This window comes from Penicillium lagena (genome assembly GCF_028827675.1).
Source record: "Penicillium lagena strain IBT 129212 chromosome Unknown utg000007l_segment0_segment0, whole genome shotgun sequence".
Classification (NCBI taxonomy): Eukaryota; Fungi; Ascomycota; class Eurotiomycetes; order Eurotiales; family Aspergillaceae; genus Penicillium; species Penicillium lagena.
In genome coordinates, this window is record NW_026623228.1 from 1084416 (window position 1) to 1104355 (window position 19940).

General features: G+C 51.2%; 6 protein-coding genes across 6 annotated transcripts; 4 read left to right on the top strand and 2 right to left on the bottom strand.

Annotated features, from left to right (window-relative positions):
• Positions 1–332: 332 nt before the first annotated feature.
• N7510_009957 (uncharacterized protein) lies at positions 333–883 on the top strand (the record flags this gene model as incomplete). The annotated part of the gene is made up of 2 exons (XM_056981882.1): positions 333–428; positions 485–883. The coding sequence occupies 2 exons, from the start codon at positions 333–335 to the stop codon at positions 881–883; spliced, it is 495 nt and encodes a 164-aa protein (XP_056829718.1).
• Positions 884–3025: 2142 nt separating this feature from the next.
• N7510_009958 (putative tannase) lies at positions 3026–4795 on the bottom strand (the record flags this gene model as incomplete). Its single annotated transcript, XM_056981883.1, has 1 exon — positions 3026–4795. The coding sequence occupies one exon, from the start codon at positions 4793–4795 to the stop codon at positions 3026–3028; it is 1770 nt and encodes a 589-aa protein (XP_056829719.1).
• Positions 4796–6263: 1468 nt separating this feature from the next.
• N7510_009959 (SKI complex RNA helicase subunit SKI2) lies at positions 6264–10449 on the top strand (the record flags this gene model as incomplete). The annotated part of the gene is made up of 8 exons (XM_056981884.1): positions 6264–6493; positions 6546–6741; positions 6798–8711; positions 8762–9079; positions 9130–9409; positions 9466–9653; positions 9706–9885; positions 9949–10449. The coding sequence occupies 8 exons, from the start codon at positions 6264–6266 to the stop codon at positions 10447–10449; spliced, it is 3807 nt and encodes a 1268-aa protein (XP_056829720.1).
• Positions 10450–10791: 342 nt separating this feature from the next.
• N7510_009960 (putative nonsense-mediated mRNA decay protein (Nmd5)) lies at positions 10792–14283 on the top strand (the record flags this gene model as incomplete). The annotated part of the gene is made up of 6 exons (XM_056981885.1): positions 10792–10881; positions 10978–11056; positions 11123–11586; positions 11753–11826; positions 11893–14054; positions 14111–14283. 6 exons carry the CDS (start codon positions 10792–10794, stop codon positions 14281–14283), a joined length of 3042 nt encoding a protein of 1013 aa, XP_056829721.1.
• A 1104-nt stretch (positions 14284–15387) lies between these two features.
• Positions 15388–15603, top strand: N7510_009961 (uncharacterized protein; the record flags this gene model as incomplete). Its single annotated transcript, XM_056981886.1, has 1 exon — positions 15388–15603. The coding sequence occupies one exon, from the start codon at positions 15388–15390 to the stop codon at positions 15601–15603; it is 216 nt and encodes a 71-aa protein (XP_056829722.1).
• A 148-nt stretch (positions 15604–15751) lies between these two features.
• Positions 15752–19063, bottom strand: N7510_009962 (putative NRPS-like enzyme; the record flags this gene model as incomplete). Its single annotated transcript, XM_056981887.1, has 2 exons — positions 15752–18718; positions 18767–19063. 2 exons carry the CDS (start codon positions 19061–19063, stop codon positions 15752–15754), a joined length of 3264 nt encoding a protein of 1087 aa, XP_056829723.1.
• Between the last annotated feature and the right edge of the window lie 877 nt (positions 19064–19940).

A 19940-nucleotide genomic window follows, 5' to 3' on the forward strand; every position in this document is an offset into this window, starting at 1 on the left:
ATCACTATACGTTTGTATATGTCGGAGTTTGGAATTTGCGTATCCACTAGTGAATTTACTAGATAATGTCATGAGACGATGATTGAAAACGCTGGTATTCAAGTCTAGCTATCATGTCCATATTTTATAGTAGAGAAGCGGAAAAACTCTCCATACAGGTGAAATCTGGCCACATTGGGGCACAGTTGACTGATTGGGGAATTGCCAGGTGAGTCAGCGTCGGATGCGGCAGTTGGATAAAATTAACTGGGGGCCATTATCCTGACAGTAGACACTATGCTCTTCATTAGCTGACTTTTGTTCTGGCATTCATCCCTGATTGTTGTTCAACGATGGCCCAAGGCGCAAGAATAGCCAACCCCGATGGAAAAAGCTCGATAAATGTGCTGTCTTTAGGCCCCGATATATGGCACCTCATTGCGGACAAGGTTCGTGATTGGGGAATCTATCGATTTTCTCATGCTTTGGTTGATTGACGAAGTAGTTGCAGCTGGACACCCGCGAAGACCTCTACAATCTATGCCTGGTATCGAAGGCCGTCTACTCCCTGGCCACACTCCGACTACATAGATCAGTCATCTTGGCGGATTTTGCGCGGCTAGATCCTGACCCGAGCAAGCGGAAACATCCCTGGACAAGCATTCAATTCTTGCTGTGCAGGCTTCTAGATCCAACCAACGAGAGTTTAAGAAACGCCGTCCGTGAGGTGGAGGTGGGCGAACGTTTGAAACCCCGCTACATCGGTTCCATCGCAGGTCTCACCGAGTCCAATTTTCTTCCTAGTTTGGTGATTGCTCTGCCAAATTTAAAGCACTTTAAGTATGAGATGTCTCTCGTTCATATGGAACTGCGTTTGGTGCTGATTGAAAACCGTGCAGAATAAACTGTCCTATACCAATCACAGAAGAGTTTGTCAACAATCTCTCCCACCACGAGAAACAACCTGAGCTGCATCTTCGGGGAGAAGATGGCTCGAGGGTAGTGAAGGCTCCTATGCCATGTGTCACCACTCTCCAAGCCCAGGTGGATCCCTTCTGGGAAGATGGCGGTCCGAATCAGGAGATGCTGGGACTTCAGCAACTTTTCTTCGCGTGTCCCAACTTGCGGTCCTTTTCCGTCTCTTTGTATGGGAATTATGGTAGATGTGTCATTCAAATGCCACGGTTTCCGCAAATTCATTGCTTCCAGATGACTGGTAGCGAGATTTTCCCGCCCCTGGAAGAATTATCACTTAACGGATATTACCACAGCATCAATGAGTGGACCCATTGGAGAGACAAGCTTCGTTGGTCTAGTCTGAAATCGCTCAGTTTGGGGCCTCAGAGGAATGTGGAATTTTTGGGGCTTATCAAGGGTCACGTCACCTCCGTTACGGAGTCTGACAGTTCAAGCGTTTTCTGATGAAGGAGAAGACGAGTGCTCGCTGTTGGAAGAATTTTTGAGGTCGTTCAACACTTTGGTCAGTCTCACGGTCAAGGGACATTTCTTGACGAGTGGCGCATTTAGCCACCACCCTAACCTGAAACACTTCTGTTTGCACACAATCGAGTCCCCTCGTCCTGGTGTATCACGGAAGACTCTTGGAGGAACCGGACTATACGACCTTGATATAAATTGCCCTCAACTTGAGAGCTTAGAGCTTGACGTTGACCGGGACGGTGAATGGGTTAGTATTAATTACCCATATAACGAATTTCCCACTAATAACATCGTCACTTCAGCCTGAAGATATTCTCGGAATTATAGCGAATGGGTTTGAGAACCTCCGGCACTTGACTCTGCATTTGCAAGTCGGAATTCGAGATCACTATGAATCACGTTCACCGTTCCCCGGACAACAACAACCTACATACGAACCCATTGAGCCAGTGCCTAAGGAGACCTCTGCAAAAGAGCTTGGCCAGGCCTTCTTTCAGTGGCGGGGACAGTCGAAACTAAGAACATTGAGTTTGAAGACAGGGGAGTCTTTGCAACGATTTTCACAATGGGAACCTTTCTTTGCCAAATGGGAAAAATGCTATGCGCAGCTTTACAAACTTCATGCGCCGCTGGACCCAGGTGATGAGCCTCGATTAGAGGATTTGACGAATATGGACCCTTACTATCGTACAATGTCTCGAAATTTAAGAGGTCTATAAGTACATGTGCCACTCTGTGCCTTCGACTTTCCGACGATCACAAATTCATGCGCCATTGTTTCTCCTTCCAATGCATTTTCGTTCCCTCTTACTGCACTGGATTCACTAGCTGCTCGGATTGTACGCTAGCAATATTCACGGATCCTGTATAGTCTCAGAAAATTTTCGTCATATAGTTTTTACCTAGAGTATTGGAGTTGTGATGCGATATCAGACGTACTCTTCTGTTCATTGTCCAGATAGGTCTTTGTTGGAGAAGACTTTTTCATGTGTTACAAGTGTACTCCACAATAAATGCTTCAAGTTGAGGTAGCACAATCATTCTGTAGCCAGTGAGTACATACGATAGACGCCTTAGCTATACAGCTGTTAACAATTTGAGAGAGACCAATTCTCAATAATCAAAAGAGTGTGTCATTTTACGAGAATCTCAAAGCTAGGGAAGGAAGAGAGAAAGAAAACGAACGAACAGAAAAGGGGCAGCTAAATACGCAGCGACTAACGGCGAAGTCATATGATGAAGTCCGCGCAGGTTCGTTCTCGCACAATGCTCTGCATCCACGCAGTCGATTTAATTGTGTACACTCTATCGCTCATCTCTACGCATAACCGAAGCCGAGAGGTCCGTGTCAGCCTGGTCGGCGTTTGCCAGCTAAGGACGCCAGTAACAAAGGGAAGTAGGTCTAAAGAGCAGGAGCGGGGGCGAATAAAAATAAGAAGCATTTTAGCCTGCCAGAGTTATTCAAGAGTAGCATGGACTTCGTCATATAAGATGAAGATGGAGGCTGCGGAGTCCGAAATAACGAGGCATTCGACCCGGACAGACACAAAGCAGGCCATACTGCTTCAAGAGGGTTCTCCTCTACAGTCACCGCTGATGTGCATGTTTAGTACACAGGAAGCTTGAAAGCCGGGAACTCATAGGTCCAGCTCTCGTATGAGGCCTTGTCATATACACAGTCGAAGGTGGAGTTGCTCTTCCACAGAGGGCGCGAAGGCCACTGGCACAGCATCTGGGTCTCGCCCTCATATTTGCCAGCAGCGACAGTGGAATTCAGACGAGAGGGCTTGACACCGTTCTCAACCCAGTTGATCATGATCTGCATGTTGTCCTCAGGATAAGGGCCCGGCTGCAGGGTGTTTGTTCCACAGTGGGCAGCACCGGGGATCAGGTAGAGCTGGTACCAGCCCTGGAGTTTGTCGAGGCTCTGCTTATCAGAGAGACTGGGGTACATGATGGAGCGGACTGACTGCCAGTAGTGAACTGATGAGGCGGTGGGCACGCTGGGGTCGGATTCGCCGTGATAGTGCAGGAGCTTGCCGCCAGACTGTTGAAAGGGGGTCAGGTCCGGGAGGGTGGTCTGCAAGGAGTCCAGGTAGCGGACCATGGCAGTGTTCATCCATTCGACGATGGTGTCGTAGGTGACGCCATTCAGGTTAGAGAGGTTGTCGAGGTTGACCAGCTCGACGAACTTGGTGACGAACTCGCCGCCGGTGGAGGGGATGTCTAGCTCCCACTTCTTGGTGTTGTTGTTCCACTCGGTCTCGGCGTCGGATAACTCAGCACCGATCTGCCACGATAGGTAGGCACGCTCGCCCTTGCTGTTGTGTAGGCCGTCGTAGATGGCCTGGGCGACGGCGACATCCTGCGCAGAGACGGCGCCGCTTTGGGCGGGCTGGTAGCTAGTGCTGCTACCCTCGCCAGCACGCTTGCTAAAGCCAAACCCAAGGGAGGTGCTGGTCACAGCAGCGCAGTGGTACTTCTCGCCAATAATCGAGGACAGGTTAAAGTGGAGCATGCAAAGGTCACTGCGGGAGATGACACCGTCGGTACGGCCGTCAAGAGGGTCACAAGCAGCAATAGTCGTGTTGATAATTTTGTCTAGGGCGCAAGGAGGCGGGTAGTAGTCTAGGGTCTTCTCGACAGCAGACGAAAAGACGTGGTTGACCTGCTGCTGGCCGTATCGGAAAGCCGGGGCACCGATGATCGCTCCGTCGTACTCGTCACCGTAGCGCTGGATCTGGCTCATACCCTCGCGACCACCGTCGGAGCATCCCTCGAAGTAGGTGTACAGCTTGGAGCTCGACGACTGGCCGTAGAAACCCTTGGTGACGTACTTGCCGAGCTTGGTCATTTCACCAAGAGCCTGGTAGCCGAACATGTAGGTGGCATCCCAATTAATGGAACCATTGCCGTAAAGGACCACCTCGTCGTAGCTGACGCCATCTAGGGCGCCGTAGCCGGCCGAGGTGGCACCCCCGGCGGCGCCATACTCAAGACCACTGGTAGCATCGGTAGACAGAGAGTAGCCCCCACCGCCAGCAACATAAAAACGTTTCTTGTAGTCGGAAGGTTCGGGGAAGGCATACTCGACAACTACAGTATCGCCCTTGCCAGGGTGAGTATATGTGATTGTCACATTGCAGAAATTGTAAGTCTGGCTGCTGGCGGTGGCGGTGGCACCCATCATGCCACCGCCGCTGCTATAATTGTAGACCGTCTTAGCAGTAGAGAGCGAAGGCAGCACATTGATGCCCAAAATGGTGCCATTGGAAGGCAATGCAGACTTGACATTGGACACGGTGCACACATCGGCGAGAGAGGTGGCACTGGCCGCCGCGGCGAAAGCTGCAAAAACACTCTCCTGGAGACGCATGTCGAATCAGGCGGAAGAAGAGAAAGAATAAAACAAAAGAGTGAACTGAGAATAGTATGAGTAACAATGGACGGATGACTCCCTTCTTATAAGGGCTTGCGTGGACTACGGGCCCTTGTCTATCAACCCCGTCGCATAACAAGAAAGCGCGGAAACGGCCATATTTCCAATTTGGGAAGGGCATTGGCTAGGGGCGTCATTGAGCTCCCGGGCAGAGCGACCCTAACCGTGAAACTAAGATCAATACCAGTCCTCGTAGCCCTTACGAACTTCTGGGCCCTCACCTGCGTCATCTCAAGTCGACACGGCTCGGATTGTAGACAATGTGTTTGAGATAGAACACGAATTGGACCACCACTTGAAAATCAGGATGGAGTGAAGGGTGTACGACGCCTCTAGCACTGTTGCGCCAGTGTTCTCTCCAAAAGTAATAAGGTATTGGGTGCAAAGGACGCGAATCGGGTAAATCATCGACCGGCTTGGCTGCGGGATCTGCAGAGGCTTACTCGGCAGGGCCGCGTCACTCGCCCCGGGCGATTTCATGTTGGGTCCCGGATGGCTGTCGGTATGGCAGAGTTAGATCGGCCTTTGGTCAATAAAATACTAGATATACGGAGCCCACCATGGTGGTAGTGAGCGCAGGACCCGGTTGCAAACGTATGGTAGATGCTCTTTGACAACGGCGTTGATTAATCTGAACCCTTTCCACCTGCGACGCGAAAATATATGAGATCAATCGCAGTGCATTGGTGATGTCTACCGCATTAGATATCTGCCGCGACATTGCAAAGCTGGCGTCATCTTTTCTTCAGCCTCGGAGGATAAAGATCGAACGCGACATCCGTGGGGCCATTGCCCGGCACATTTTCGGCGTTATGTGCGAAAGTCAGTCCAGTAAAGCGGCATCGCGGATGAAAATAGAGGGGTTTGCGAGCTTGACAGGATTGCATACTGTACAGGGAGTCGCAGACCTGAAAGCAGTCGAATCCACTGGGGTCCTTGGTCAATATGGAAATATATATAGTTGTCGCTCAACCATATTATATCTTCAACTTGCCAGCAACAAAATCAACTTATTGCATAGTTGAAATTATGCTCCAGCATGCCTGCCCTTCTGTTATTAGCCTTTTATCGAACAATCCATAGTAAACCACGGATATTGATATCGTACCTCGCATTTACTCGGTGATTAATACTGCCGCCCAATGCCGCCCGACTTGCCCTGCGCGAGACACAACCAAGTCCTCAACTGATTGCGAGCTCACTCCCCCACATTCCTTTGAATCGAAACAGCAGTAGCAGCTGCTTGATGCTCGTTGGCCCCCGCGTGGCTTAGCACAATTGCTGCTGGAAACACCCGTGCTCACTGCATTGTCTTGCACCCATCTCGGGTGGGGGTGGGCTGAATCGAAAGCATCGGACCGCTCGACATACAACTTTTGACCCGGTGTGCAGCTCACAGCGTGCTATGGCGGACTTGCTGGCCTCAGCGATGGGTCAATTGGGGTTGAATTCCAATGATCTCGCCCCATCGGCCTTCGATGCGCGGCTTGCAGAAGAAGAGAATGGCACACATGAGGACTTGAAGCCTCGCAAGCGAATCCACCAAAATGCCGAGGACCTTTTGGCAGAGTTGGAGAATGATTTCTTGACCCCGTCACCGCGGTTTAGTATCAAGTGGTTGAACCATCTGCAAAAGTGCGTTGTTGAGACTCTCTACTTCTGTCTATGGCTAACGCACCTCATGCAGGCGATGGGATGCCTCGACCGACTACACCGACCTCTTCGAAATTGCTCCCACCCAGACGCGCACCGTTACTCGATTCACACGGGAAGGATTGGAAGGACGGGTGACTGGATACCACGAAGTTACTGTTCCTGCTACAAGCACAAATGCAAAGAACTCTACGTCCCTCCTTCGCCGACCTGCTGGCCGTGCCGATTTTGTTAGAGGAGCGGCGGGTTTTTTCCCTTTGCACCGGGTGGGCTGGACGGTGTCGAGGCTCTTGCGGCCATGGAAGCCGATGCGCAAACGACAGAGCAATCGCGAAGTGGTGGGAAACAGTCTGGTCTTGACCGAATCATTGATTTTGGGTCGGAGGGTGGTCTGTTGACCATCCCGCCGGGGTTCAGTCGCGGCCTAAAGCTTGAGGAGGCAAAGTCCAAAGAAGGCGCCGAGGGAGACAAAGAGGTCGAGCATGCTCTTCTCCAAGAGGAAAGCCATCTGCAAGTTGACGAAGCCGAACCAAAATCAGATGTCGACGCACGGTCAAAGGTTGAGGGTGAAGGCGATATCAGCGATGAGGAAGAGGAAGACATTGATGCTCTGCTTCCCGTCGAATTCCCTGCTCTAGAGCCACACAACCTATTATTGGCAGGAGTTCAAAAACAAAGGGGCCGAGAATGGGCTCACGTTGTGGACGTGAACAAAGATATCCCTAACTTCAGCGAGCTAGTCCCGGATATGGCCAGGGAGTGGCCCTTCGAGCTGGATACATTCCAGAAAGAAGCTGTCTACCACCTTGAAGGTGGCGATTCGGTGTTTGTTGCAGCCCACACTTCCGCGGGCAAGACTGTCGTGGCTGAATACGCAATTGCTTTGGCGGCCAAGCACATGACGAAGGCAATTTACACGTCTCCTATCAAAGCTCTCAGCAACCAGAAATACCGCGATTTCCGAACTACCTTCGATGATGTTGGAATTCTGACTGGAGATGTCCAAATCAATCCCGAGGCAAGCTGCTTGATTATGACAACCGAGATCTTACGAAGTATGCTTTATCGAGGAGCTGATCTGATTCGTGATGTCGAGTTTGTAATCTTTGACGAAGTACACTATGTGAATGATCTTGAACGGGGTGTGGTTTGGGAAGAAGTTATTATCATGCTTCCTGAGCATGTCACTCTGATCCTCTTATCTGCCACTGTCCCCAACACTTACGAATTCGCATCCTGGGTGGGTCGTACGAAGAAGAAGGACATTTATGTCATTTCGACTCCCAAGCGACCCGTTCCGCTCGAACACTATCTCTGGGCAGGGAAGGACAAGTTCAAGGTCGTCGATTCAAACAAGCGATTCCTAGAGAGTGGCTGGAAGAAAGCAAACGACATCATGTCAGGCCAGGATAAAATCAAGGCTCAGAAGGCTGCCGAATCCCAAGCGCAGTCCCAGGCTGCGCGCGGAGGAGGCGGACCTCAAGGGCGAGGCCGCGGACAGCCCAATGGCCGAGGTGGCGGCGGCGCCCCTAGAGGCAATGGGCAGCGGGGAGGCCCGCAACAACGAGGCAGAGGGCAAGGTGGTCGAGGACAGCCCTCTAATCGAGGCACAGGAAATATTGCTCGTACTGGCCGCGGAGGCGGCAGGACGTCAGCTGCCCAGGACAGGAATGTTTGGGTGCACCTGGTATCCCATCTGCGCAAAGCGGATTTACTCCCCGGATGCATTTTCGTCTTTTCCAAGAAGCGATGTGAAGAAAATGCGGATTCGCTGTCCAATCAGGACTTCAGCACTGCCTCGGAGAAGAGCTTGATTCACATGTTTATTGAGAAGTCTCTCACCCGGTTAAAGCCCGAAGATAGAACGCTTCCACAAATTCTTCGGCTTCGTGAACTGCTGAGCAGAGGAATCGCTGTACACCACGGGGGTCTCCTGCCCATTATGAAAGAGATTGTTGAGATTCTGTTCGCCAAGTCTCTGGTTAAAGTTCTGTTCGCCACAGAAACGTTTGCCATGGGTCTAAATCTGCCGACTCGAACGGTTGTTTTCTCGGGATTCCGAAAACACGACGGCAAGAGTTTCCGCGATCTTCTTCCTGGTGAATATACGCAGATGGCTGGGCGTGCTGGCCGAAGAGGCCTCGATACAGTGGGCTACGTTATCATAACTACCAGCGGCAGAGATGAGGCTCCCCCGCTGGTGCTCTGCGGAAGATGATCCTTGGTGACCCGACCAAGCTTAGATCTCAGTTCCGGCTGACGTACAATATGATTTTGAACCTCCTACGTGTGGAGGCTCTCAAGATCGAGGAGATGATCAAGCGAAGTTTCAGCGAGAATGCCACACAAGCCTTGCTTCCGGAGCATGAGAAACAAGTCCAACTATCAGAAGCCAGTCTCGAGAAGATTAAGCGGGAGCCCTGTGAGATTTGTGATTTGGATCTAGCAGCTTGCCATGCGGCAGCGATGGAGTATCAAAGACTCACGAATGAGTTGCATGCGAGCCTGCAATCATCGCCTGTAGGGAAACGGCTCTTTACTATTAAGCGACTCGTGGTTTATCGAAAGGTCAGTTCAGAACACACTGTTTTTCAAGATATGTACTAAATCTAGTGCAGGATGGATTGCGCACAGCCGGTGTGCTTGTCCGCGAGGGAGTGACCGGTGGGAATATTCCCTGCCTGCAGGTGTGCGAAATTGGCACCATCAGCAACAAACGCCACCCGAGCGATATTCTACCCTTCTTACCCAAATTCCGCCCGTTCTTCCAGCAACTGCCCACCAGTTCTGCGAATATGCATCTGAAGACATGCAAAATACCGCTCGCCGACCTTGAGTGCGTCACGAACACCCAGGTGAAGCTTGGAGGGCCGATCTGGTACTTGAACATCAAGAAAGGTATGCACCCTCGCCGGCACAACCCCTGTGTTCTCCAATTAATACTTTTCGCACAGAGGCCGTTAAGTTCGCGGATAAGGAGCTCACCAAGTACACCAAATCATGGACCGACCATACGTGGGACGAGCTGGATTGGGCGCGAGTCAAAGAGTTGCAAGTGCGAGATATACTCGACCAGCGACAAGCGCAGGCCGACATTGCCCAGTCCTGTCAGAGTTTGAAGTGTCCTGATTTCTTGAAGCATGTAAGTGGCGCTATTCTCGTCTGATAGCTCGCGCTGATTCTTTTTTTTGCAGTTTGAGATGCAACATGACGAGTGGCAGGTCAAGGAGAATATCTCGCAGCTCAAACAACTCATGTCGGATCAAAACCTCCAACTCTTGCCGGACTACGAACAGCGTATCCAGGTGCTGAGGGAACTGGGATTTGTGGACGAGCAGGCGCGTGTGCAATTGAAGGGCAAGGTAGCATGCGAGGTATGCTCTCTCTCTCTCTCTATTTGTTCACAATAATATCTCCAATTACTAACTTGGCATCAGATTCACTCGGCCGATGAGCTTGTTCTTACCGAATTGATTCTGGAGAACGTGCTGGCCGAATTCGAGCCAGAAGAGATTGTCGCCCTGCTCTCGGCCTTTGTCTTCCAGGAAAAGACCGACAACAAACCGACGTTGACCCCACGCTTGGAGAAGGGACAGGAAACGATCGTGCGGATCTCGGAGAAGGTCAATGACTTCCAAGTGCTGCACCAGGTCATCCAGTCCAGCGAGGACTCGAACGACTTCGCCAGCCAGCCGCGCTTCGGGCTTGCTGAGGTCGTGTATGAGTGGGCTAAGGGAATGTCCTTCAACCGCATCACGGACCTGACGGATGTGATGGAGGGGACGATTGTGCGCACCATCACGCGGCTGGACGAGACGTGTCGCGAGGTCAAGAATGCCGCCAAGCTGGTGGGCGACCCGTCGCTGTATACGAAGATGCAGCAGGCGCAGGAGCTGATCAAGCGGGATGTGATTTTTGCTGCGTCGCTGTACATGTAACCGCACGAATCAATAAATGTTCGGGTCGTAAATCCATTTGTTCTCCTCCGTCTAGTAGTCAATACTCGGCCAGTGGCTGATTAGCGGCGGGGCGACCGCCCGACCCAAACCCAGGGTTGGTTCTTCCCTCACTTTTTTTCCCCCTCCAGATCTGTTGTTGCCCACCCGCTTGTCCCTGGACTCCCTGTCCAGTCTTGTTCTTCTATTTGGATCCTCTTGGTCCTGTTGGTTCCTCTTCGCTATTTGATCCTTCCCCCCTCCTCCTCTTACCGCCTGCCCTCTGCTCTTCGGGGCTGATTACTCGGCGTTTGGTGATTTCTGGCGCTGGGGTGTGGTGCGATAATGGATGTCACAGCCCTACGAGACCGCATCCAGTCGACGCTGGACGCAAATGCGGAAATTCGTCAACAGGCCGAGTTGGATCTGAAATATGTATGTTGTGTGTTGCTGGACCAGCTGCTGGCGGGGCAGCGAGGAAGGGAGAGAGACAGCGAGACAAACTAACACACGTGGTGCCCCATTCTCTAGGCCGAAACGCAGCCCGGGTTCATCAATGCCCTACTGGATATTCTGCAGGGGGAGCAGAACAATGCTATTCAACTGTCGGGTGAGTGCCGTTGCTCCGGGGTCGAATTTGTGGGCTTGTTTTCGCTGACCTTCTCATTTCGCACAGCCGGCGTTTACTTGAAGAATCGCATCACCCGAGGATGGTCGCCCGCCGAAAACACCTCGCACTACCAAGCGAGAATCCCCGCGGAGGAGAAACCGGGATTCAAGGAGCGCCTGATTCCCGCTCTTGCGTCGGCACCGGCCAACATCCGTAACCAGCTGGTTCCCCTCCTCCAAAAAATCCTGCAGCACGACTTCCCCGGGGAATGGCCGGGGTTCCTTGACTTGACTCTGCAGTTGCTGGGCACCAATGACGCCAATACCGTCTACGCTGGCCTGCAATGTCTGTTGGCTGTCTGCCGCACGTACCGATTCAAGGCCGGAGAGAAGCGCGATGAGTTTGATAAGATTGTGGAGCATTCGTTCCCGCAGCTACTCAGCATTGGATCGAAGCTTGTCGATGAGGAGAGTTTGGAGGCTGCGGAGATGCTGCGCATTGTGGTGAAGTCGTATAAGCATGCAATTTATGTGAGTGATCACCCTCCCATGCCAACGCACGTATTCTGACCAATCTCCGGGATTAGTTCGAACTTTCGCCGGCTCTCCAAACTCATCAGGCAACTGTTGACTGGTGCACCCTGTTCCTGCGAGTCGTTGCCAAGACCCCCCAGCGAATGGCATGGGAGATTCGAAGGAAGAGAGGGAGCTGAACCACTGGTGGAAGTGCAAGAAATGGTCATATGCCAACTTGAACCGTCTGTTTGTCAGGTAAGTTCTCTCCATTGGCCCCAATTTGAGTTGCAAACTTGCTCACATTACGCCTTCGCGCGGTAGATACGGCAACCCTACTACCATGACCAAATCCTCCACCCCCGACTACACGCAGTACGCGAAGACCTTCATCAGCACCTTCGCCCCTGAAATCCTCAAGGGATACCTGCAGGAAATTGACAAATGGGTTTCCAATACCCAATGGCTCAGTACCCCAGCACTCTCCTATACCTTGGCCTTTATGGAGGAGTGTGTCAAGCCGAAGGCAATGTGGGATCACTTGAAACCCCACATGGACAACCTGATTGCGCACTTTGTTTTCCCGATCTTGTGCCAGTCGGATGAGGACATCGAGATGTTCGAGGACGATCCGTCGGAATACCTTCACCGGAAATTGAACTATTACGAGGAAGTGTCGGCTCCCGATCTTGCTGCCACGAATTTCCTGGTCACCCTCACCAAGAACCGGAAGAAGCAGACCTTTGCCATTCTCACCTTTGTCAATGGAGTCGTGAGCAAATATGAATCTGCTCCGGATGACCAGAAGCTCCCCCGGGAGAAGGAGGGTGCTCTGCGGATGATCGGCTCTCTCGCATCGGTCATTCTGGGCAAGAAGAGCCCGATTGCGGATCAGGTCGAGTACTTCTTCGTTCGTCATGTTTTCCCCGAGTTCCGCAGCCCCCATGGATTCCTTCGTGCTCGTGCCTGTGACACTTTGGAGAAGTTCGAGCAGCTTGACTTCAAGGACCCCAACAACCTTATGGTCATCTACCGGAATATTCTGGAGTCAATGACCGATTCGGAACTGCCCGTCCGTGTGGAGGCTGCTCTTGCTCTGCAGCCTCTTATTCGCCACGACATCATCCGGACCTCGATGCAGCAGAATATCCCGCAGATCATGCAGCAGCTCCTCAAGTTGGCCAACGAGGTCGACGTGGATGCTCTGGCCAACGTCATGGAGGACTTTGTCGAGGTTTTCTCTGCCGAGCTGACGCCGTTCGCAGTGGCTCTGAGTGAGCAGCTGCGCGATACCTACATGCGTATTGTGGGCGAGCTCTTGGAGAAGAACTCCAACAAAAATGGAGAAGAGGATACCTATGGCGACTTCTTGGATGACAAGAGCATCACCGCGTTAGGCGTGTTGCAGACCATTGGCACCCTCATTCTCACTCTGGAAAGCACCCCTGACGTGCTCCTGCATCTTGAGACTGTTCTCATGCCCGTCATCAGTATCACTCTGGAGAACAAGCTCTATGATTTGTACAACGAGGTTTTCGAGATCATCGACAGCTGCACTTTTGCCTCCAAGTCCATCTCCCCCACCATGTGGCAAGCTTTCGAATTGATCCACAAGACCTTCAAAGCTGGCGCGGAGTTGTATCTGGAAGATATGCTGCCAGCGTTGGACAACTTCATTGCCTACGGCTCAGAGATGCTGGTACAAAACCCTGCGTATCTTAATGCTGTGGTGAGTATGGTGGAGGATATCTTTACCGACGAAAAGGTCGGCGGCGTGGACCGGATCTGCGGGTGCAAGCTCGCAGAGACCCTGATGCTGAACCTCCGTGGTCACATCGACCAGTACATCCATCTCTTCATCACCTTGGCCATGCGGGTCATTGATGCAGGCGAGGCCCGAACCAAGTCTTACCGGATCCACCTGATGGAGATGGTCATCAATGCCATCTACTACAACCCGGTTCTCAGTCTCCAAATTCTCGAAGCCAACGGCTTGACGAACAAGTTCTTCAGCGCCTGGTTCTCGAACATCGATAACTTCCGGAGGGTTCACGACAAGAAGCTGTCGATTGCTGCCATCAGCTCGCTCCTGACTCTGCCGGCAGATAGTGTTCCAGAGAGTGTTCAACAGGGCTGGCCAAGACTACTCCAGGGTGTGACAAGGCTTTTCCAGACCTTGCCTGCTGCCCTTAAACAACGTGAGGACGCTACCCGGGAATCCGACTTCACGCTCGAAGACGATGTTGAAGACGATGAGGACAACGACTGGGATGGTGAGGTCGAGTGGAACGAGGACGAGGCTGAAGAGGCTGTGGATGGAGATGTGGCCGACGAGAGCGCCGCATACCTCGAGTTCCTCAACCAGGAGGCGGCGAAGTTTGGCTCGTTCGCTGAAGATGACGACGACGAACTGGACGAAGAGAGTCTCCTCGAAACACCTCTCGATAAGGTGGAGCCTTACGGCATGTTCAAGCATGTTCTGCTGAGTACGAAATTTCTTTATATCGCCGCTGATTTATCTATTCACTAACACAATTTCCAGGCCTTCAACAAGAGCAGCCCCAGCTCTACGAGAACCTGACCAAGGTCCTTGGTCCTGAAGAACAGCAGGTTATTCAGGCTGTCTTCCACGAAGCCGATGCCAAAGCCATGGCGGCCGCCGCCAATGCTGAAGCCGCCGCGGCGGCGGGCATGCAGTCCAATGGCAACCAATAGACTTGAAATCGTCCCGGGAGGATTACTACGGTTAGAAGCCTGGTGCCCTCCTGGTATATTGGTTTCTCATCTCTACATGCCCACGAGCTATATGCCCTCAATTTCATGTTTAGATCATTTACTTGATCTACTGAGGCTTTTCTTTTCTTCTTTTCTTTTTGTTTCTTCCGTCTGTTTTGTCCTGTCATGCCCCCCTCATGTCTCTGATGTATGCACAAAAGTCCCCCTTTACCTAACCCCCCGGTTTTTCCTCTGCCCTCCTCCAATTAATCCTCGTCGATGCACAGATTCCCTGAAGACGAAGACTCCTCCCCCATGACAATATCTCGATCAAATCTGCATGAATTGTTGTCAAAATTATGGAATCGTAAGAAATACTCACTTTCCGTGAAGCTTTCGTGGCTTGAGTGATCTATCTGATTGTCTGGTCGGCAAGGCTCTTTGCCGGCTGCGGATAGCTTTTTGAGTTTCTCTATTTATTAGAACATGGATTTTTCTGGTGTCCATCCAATATACTATGTATGCATGCTAGACACCGTCTATTCATGTATCGTCAGTCTACTCATTCTTATTCCAGTTCAAGTATCCAGACAAGTGCCATATATCATCACGTGACCAGATTCCATTATACTCATATGATGTCACTGGATAGGATAGGCTTATGTTGACGAGGTGTAGCTCTGATAATTAGAGTACTTTGTGGGTGCAACAAGGAACTAGCCTATAAACACAGAATTAAATTCAAATGGCCAAGAAGTGAATGGATGGCATGCCTGGGAGGAGACGTCATGATGATGATGCACCAGGGATGTTCGGTTTAGAGTTCTTGCGGCTGATAACGTCAGGCCTGGACATCAAGTCAGGGCAGTTATTAAACAAGTTATTTAACCTTGAATATTCTTGTATCTCACATAAATCAGTCCCTCTATCTACAATTTGATCCCAACGCAAAAGCTGCCCACGAACTATACCTGCTATTATACCAGCCAGTGAGTTGACCTCGTACCGACCACATTTCCGCCCCAACAAGCATATCGCACGGGAGCACCATCAAGGATTATTGTTAACTCTTATCAAAAAGGAAAAGGATTCAATCAAAACAAAATGTCTTCCCGCCTCTCCGGCCGTCAGTCCCCTCCCGAAGAGCGCCAAAGCGGCGCACAGCAGAGCGACCCCCCGGCCAGCGGCAAGACCGACGTCGCGGGTCATCCTCCGCCGGAGTTTGCGCAGCAGAAATCTGAAGAGGATAAGAAGTTCCGGCTGCAGAGTAACCCGGAACATCCGTTGGAGAAGATTGAGGCGGCAAAGTATGCTAAGTGATGTATGTTGAGGGAGGGTATTTTCTGGAGGGAAATAGGCGAGAAAATCTATCTTGCTGGTTAAGAGTGCCCAAGAATGTTGAGTCGTTGCCTACATGTTCTCAATGAGAAGAAAATGATCAGTTTGAATCTAAGTCTATCCAATCTGTCTATGTGCTGGTCCACCGTTTCATCCATGATTCAATGTATCTCAGTATCAATCCCTCAGTAACGGGGTCTTTGACCAGGGCCAGCGACGAGCAATCTTTGATTGTCCGGTGAGTTTCGAAGGTAAGACCGTGAAATTTCTCTTGTTGGCCCTGTTCCGTAATGGTGGTAGCCGACCGCGGCTGACCATAACCCGCATACTTTGATCGCCAGAAATCAAGTAGTTTAATGCTTGGGTTCTTCTCTGGATCCTGTTCACTATCTGCCAATTTCTGTAGCCATTCTTGTGGGGGCACAATTTTAAAGCTTGGCAGGGCTGAACCTTGCTTCAAAGCGGGGAGCAAGTCGTGCTTCCAGCTAAATGTTCGTGGGTTGACCAGATGATACACCAGGTCGACATCCGATGAAGGCTCTCCGGTATTAAGAGCTAATTCTGCAACTGTTCGGGCGCATTCGTCGACAGGTAGCCAGCTGGTTTCCTCGTCCAATGCAGGCAGCGCACCCGTACTCAACGCACTGCGGAACATGAGCGCTACAGCTTCGGTGTCATTCCACTGCGCAGTGACTGTATCTCCACCAAGCTGACCGATTCTCAGAACCCGGGCATGCATACCAGTATGCCGCATAGCGTTTCGGGTGATATGCTCCGTAACCAGCTTCGATCGCCCATAGCCTATAGTCTGTGCATGCTCCAGATTCTCGATAGCGGTCTCTGGAATGGAAGCCGGCTTGGGAGTGTTGCTTGCAGTGCTCACGCTCGAGCAGAAGAAGAACCGTGCCGGAGTGGGTAGTTTGGAGCGCAGACAGAAATTGATGAGGTTGTATGTGCCGCGGATATGCTGTTCCTCAAAGGACCGCACGCCCAGGTTGAAGTTGACGGCCCAGGCACTGTGGATGACGCACGTCAGGGATGAGAGAAGGTGTTCGAGGACATGGGTGTCCAAGCCCAGGTTAGGTTGAGACAAGTCGCTGGGGATTGCACGAAGCTTTACGGCCTCATCGTCAGTGAGAGCAATGCTGCGATCTGATAGAGCGTTCATTAGACGGGCACCTCCTGCAGCCTGCCCTGGTGCCCGAACCAGGGCCCAGACCTCGGACACTGATGGTCGTTTGAGGATTTCCGAGACGATAAATGCCCCTAGGTTGCCTGTTGCGCCAGTGACAAGCACGACTTCCTTCTCTGGATTTCTTGTCGTAGTGGGAAAGTGCTGTGTAAAGTGGGAGTATTTCTCGATCATCTGCCGCATGATCTGTTTTTCGTCTTCCTCTTCATATTCTTCGCCGGTGCGCAGCTGATACAAATGCTTCGCAAGAGCGCTGATGGTTCCTTTCTCGAAGACAATGTTCTGGCTCACATTGTCCCCTTGCTCTCCAAGGTCAAGATCACGCACGATGTATCTCCATATCTGTGTAGTCTGCAGGCTGTCGACACCAGTCGAGAAGATATCGGTCTGAACACTCGGCAGCGGTACACCGAGGTCGTCACGAAATCTGGACAACAACCACTCTTCTAGTTCCGGCACACCGAGTGCAAGAGTTCCCTTCCGCTGACCGTTCCCTTCGAACCTGGTGTAGGCAGCTTTAATATCGTCCTCAAACATCTGATAGACCTGAGCGCGAATGCAAGTTCCCTTATCCGTCCTAGGGTAAAAAACATCGGCACCTTTGATCACGACCAGTTCCTTGGGAATGCGGGAAAAAGTCTCGGCACGAGAATTTGCAGCCTCGACGGCGGGCCATATAGCTTCCAAAAAATCATCATCGCTCATATCCGGGGCCTTGTCAGGAGCACGGAAGATCAGGGCCCCGGGAACAGTTCGCTGAAAGCCAAATACAACACACTCCTGCACGAGTGGTTCCTCTCTGACGCGACCTTCAATGGGGATAGGAAGCACCTTCTCACCATTGACAAGAGTAATTCGATCATCCAGTCGACTCAGATACTTGTAATAATTGCTTTTTTGGGGGTCTGGGTGTCGCGTGAACAGATCGGCTGTTCTGAAACTATTCTCTGGATTCTTTGCACTGTAAGGTGGTTTTGAGTTTGAAGGGCCTTTGCTCGGAAGACTGTCCAGCGCTACACATTCGAAGACTCCAGGCGAAATTTCATCCATCAAGGTATGGTCGGCAACAGGGCGATGCAGACGCATGTATTGCCACTCGGTATCACCTGGAGAGCGGAAAGAGGTCATGATTTGCCCAGTCTCAGTTGCGCCGTAGTTCGCAACCAGATTGACGCCCTGGGCAACAAGACGGTCGCCAAGATCATCTGGACAACTGGATCCCCCATACAACACAATTTCGGCTTTGGCCAACGCTTGGATACCTTCCGGCTTTTCTGCCAAAAGCTTGATGACATAGGGCACTGCGCTGATCTGCTGAGGTTGTGCAATTTGAAGGGCGTCATAGAGGTTTTGGTATGTGACGGGGAGAGAGTGATTTCCCAGATACGCTGTCGCTCGGGTATAGAATGCTCGACCAATTTCCATAAGTCCGTGAGAGTGGAATAGAGGACTGATATTGAATAGGCGGAAGCCGAAACTCTTACGGAAATTGGCCAAGGACTGCAGGTTGGTCAGGAAGATTGGTTTCGGAAAACCTGTACTCCCAGAGGAATGCAGAATCCAAGCCATCTTCTTGCCCTCTCGTGCTGGATCCACATTTGGGCGCTCGAACCGAGGTGAGCTGACCGGGCGATTAAACCAGTTTCCTCGTTGCAATATCAAAAAACTGCTGCATCCGGGCCGCTCCACACAGATATCAGTGACTGTACGCTGATATTGCTCTGCAATGATGAGCTGTTTGCAGTCTGCCATGTCCAACAGGCGTGCGTAGGCCGGAGCAGTGAGACGAGTGGACAAAAAGAGCACAGCATAGCCGAGGCGATTGAGCGCGAAGAAAGTCAATATGACTTCGAAGCTGGAGCCAGCAAGCAGAGCAATGACAGGTGCTTTATCGAGAGCAGGGTCCTAGGGAACAATGAGTACTGGTCCACGAAGCAATATAAACGGACCTACCGCTGGTGGGAGTCCTTGCTCCATGTAGTAGCGAACCGCGGCATCCGTATAGCGGTCGATATCACCAGCTGTATGCTCTTCGAAGTCAGCCGCTCCACGGATAGGATAGCAAATCAATGGTCTTTGAGCTTCGTCTGGTTGAGCAGCATGAGACTTGAGCAGGCCATCGAGGGTCATGAACTGCTCAATGGGCGGATAGTCGGCGTGGAGAGTGCCGTTCAGCAGGCGAGTTGCAATATCTTTGGTTTGAGACGGTTGCACGACCGCTGTGGTAACAGTCTCAGAGGTTGATGCCATTTTACCACGAGCAAAATTACTTAGCTATCTCATTCGTGGCATTTAAGATGTATTTATGTGGCTCTAAATCCGAACGCGGAGTGACCATCCCATGTCCGGGTGTGGGGTGGGCATTCGGATATGTATCCGTTTGAGCTTCTCCCTTTCGTAACCCGGAAAAAGCTCCAGCTGTAACATTTCCCGCCTGCTGGGAGTTCACATACACTATTTTTCAAAAATATAGTTTTTGGCGGACTTTAAATGGATTCTTTAAATTGTGGAATTTAAAGTTTTCAAATTTCTCGCTCCCTTTGACACAACCTTAGCCATGTATTGCCCTAGAGATCTACATTGCCTCGTTGCTCTGCAGGTTCCGCGGGGTCTGTGTGCTGTTTTTATGTAATTCACATTGCGAAGACTCAGTAAACAGCAGGGAGATCGGAGAACGAGGATGTAAAATTGACGAAGGAGCTGCGCAGGCTGCAGGCTACCGTGGACCTCGAGAGGATTGATGTTGGCATGGCTCTATGAGTTCAGAACGGATTTTGATATAAATTCTACCTTGGTAGTTAGCAGTGTAATGCATCGAGTGTTACTAGGCCATACGCACTTAACTAGATAGGATTGCAAGCCAGCATGTTCTGGGAACTCAAGGCCATAGGACTGACTATCTCTATACCACCAGCTCCAACAGAGCCATATGACAAAAAAAAAAAAATTCTCATCTTATCCACCTAGGAGTCACACTTTTCACTCTTCCTCTGCTTCTCTTCTATACGATATGGTCTAATATTCTAAAGAATAACGAAAAGAAGTGAGAAACAGATATATTGATATGTTCATTCGGTTACTTCATTAAGATACCTCGCGAAACAAGTAGACAGAAAGGAGCCGCGAG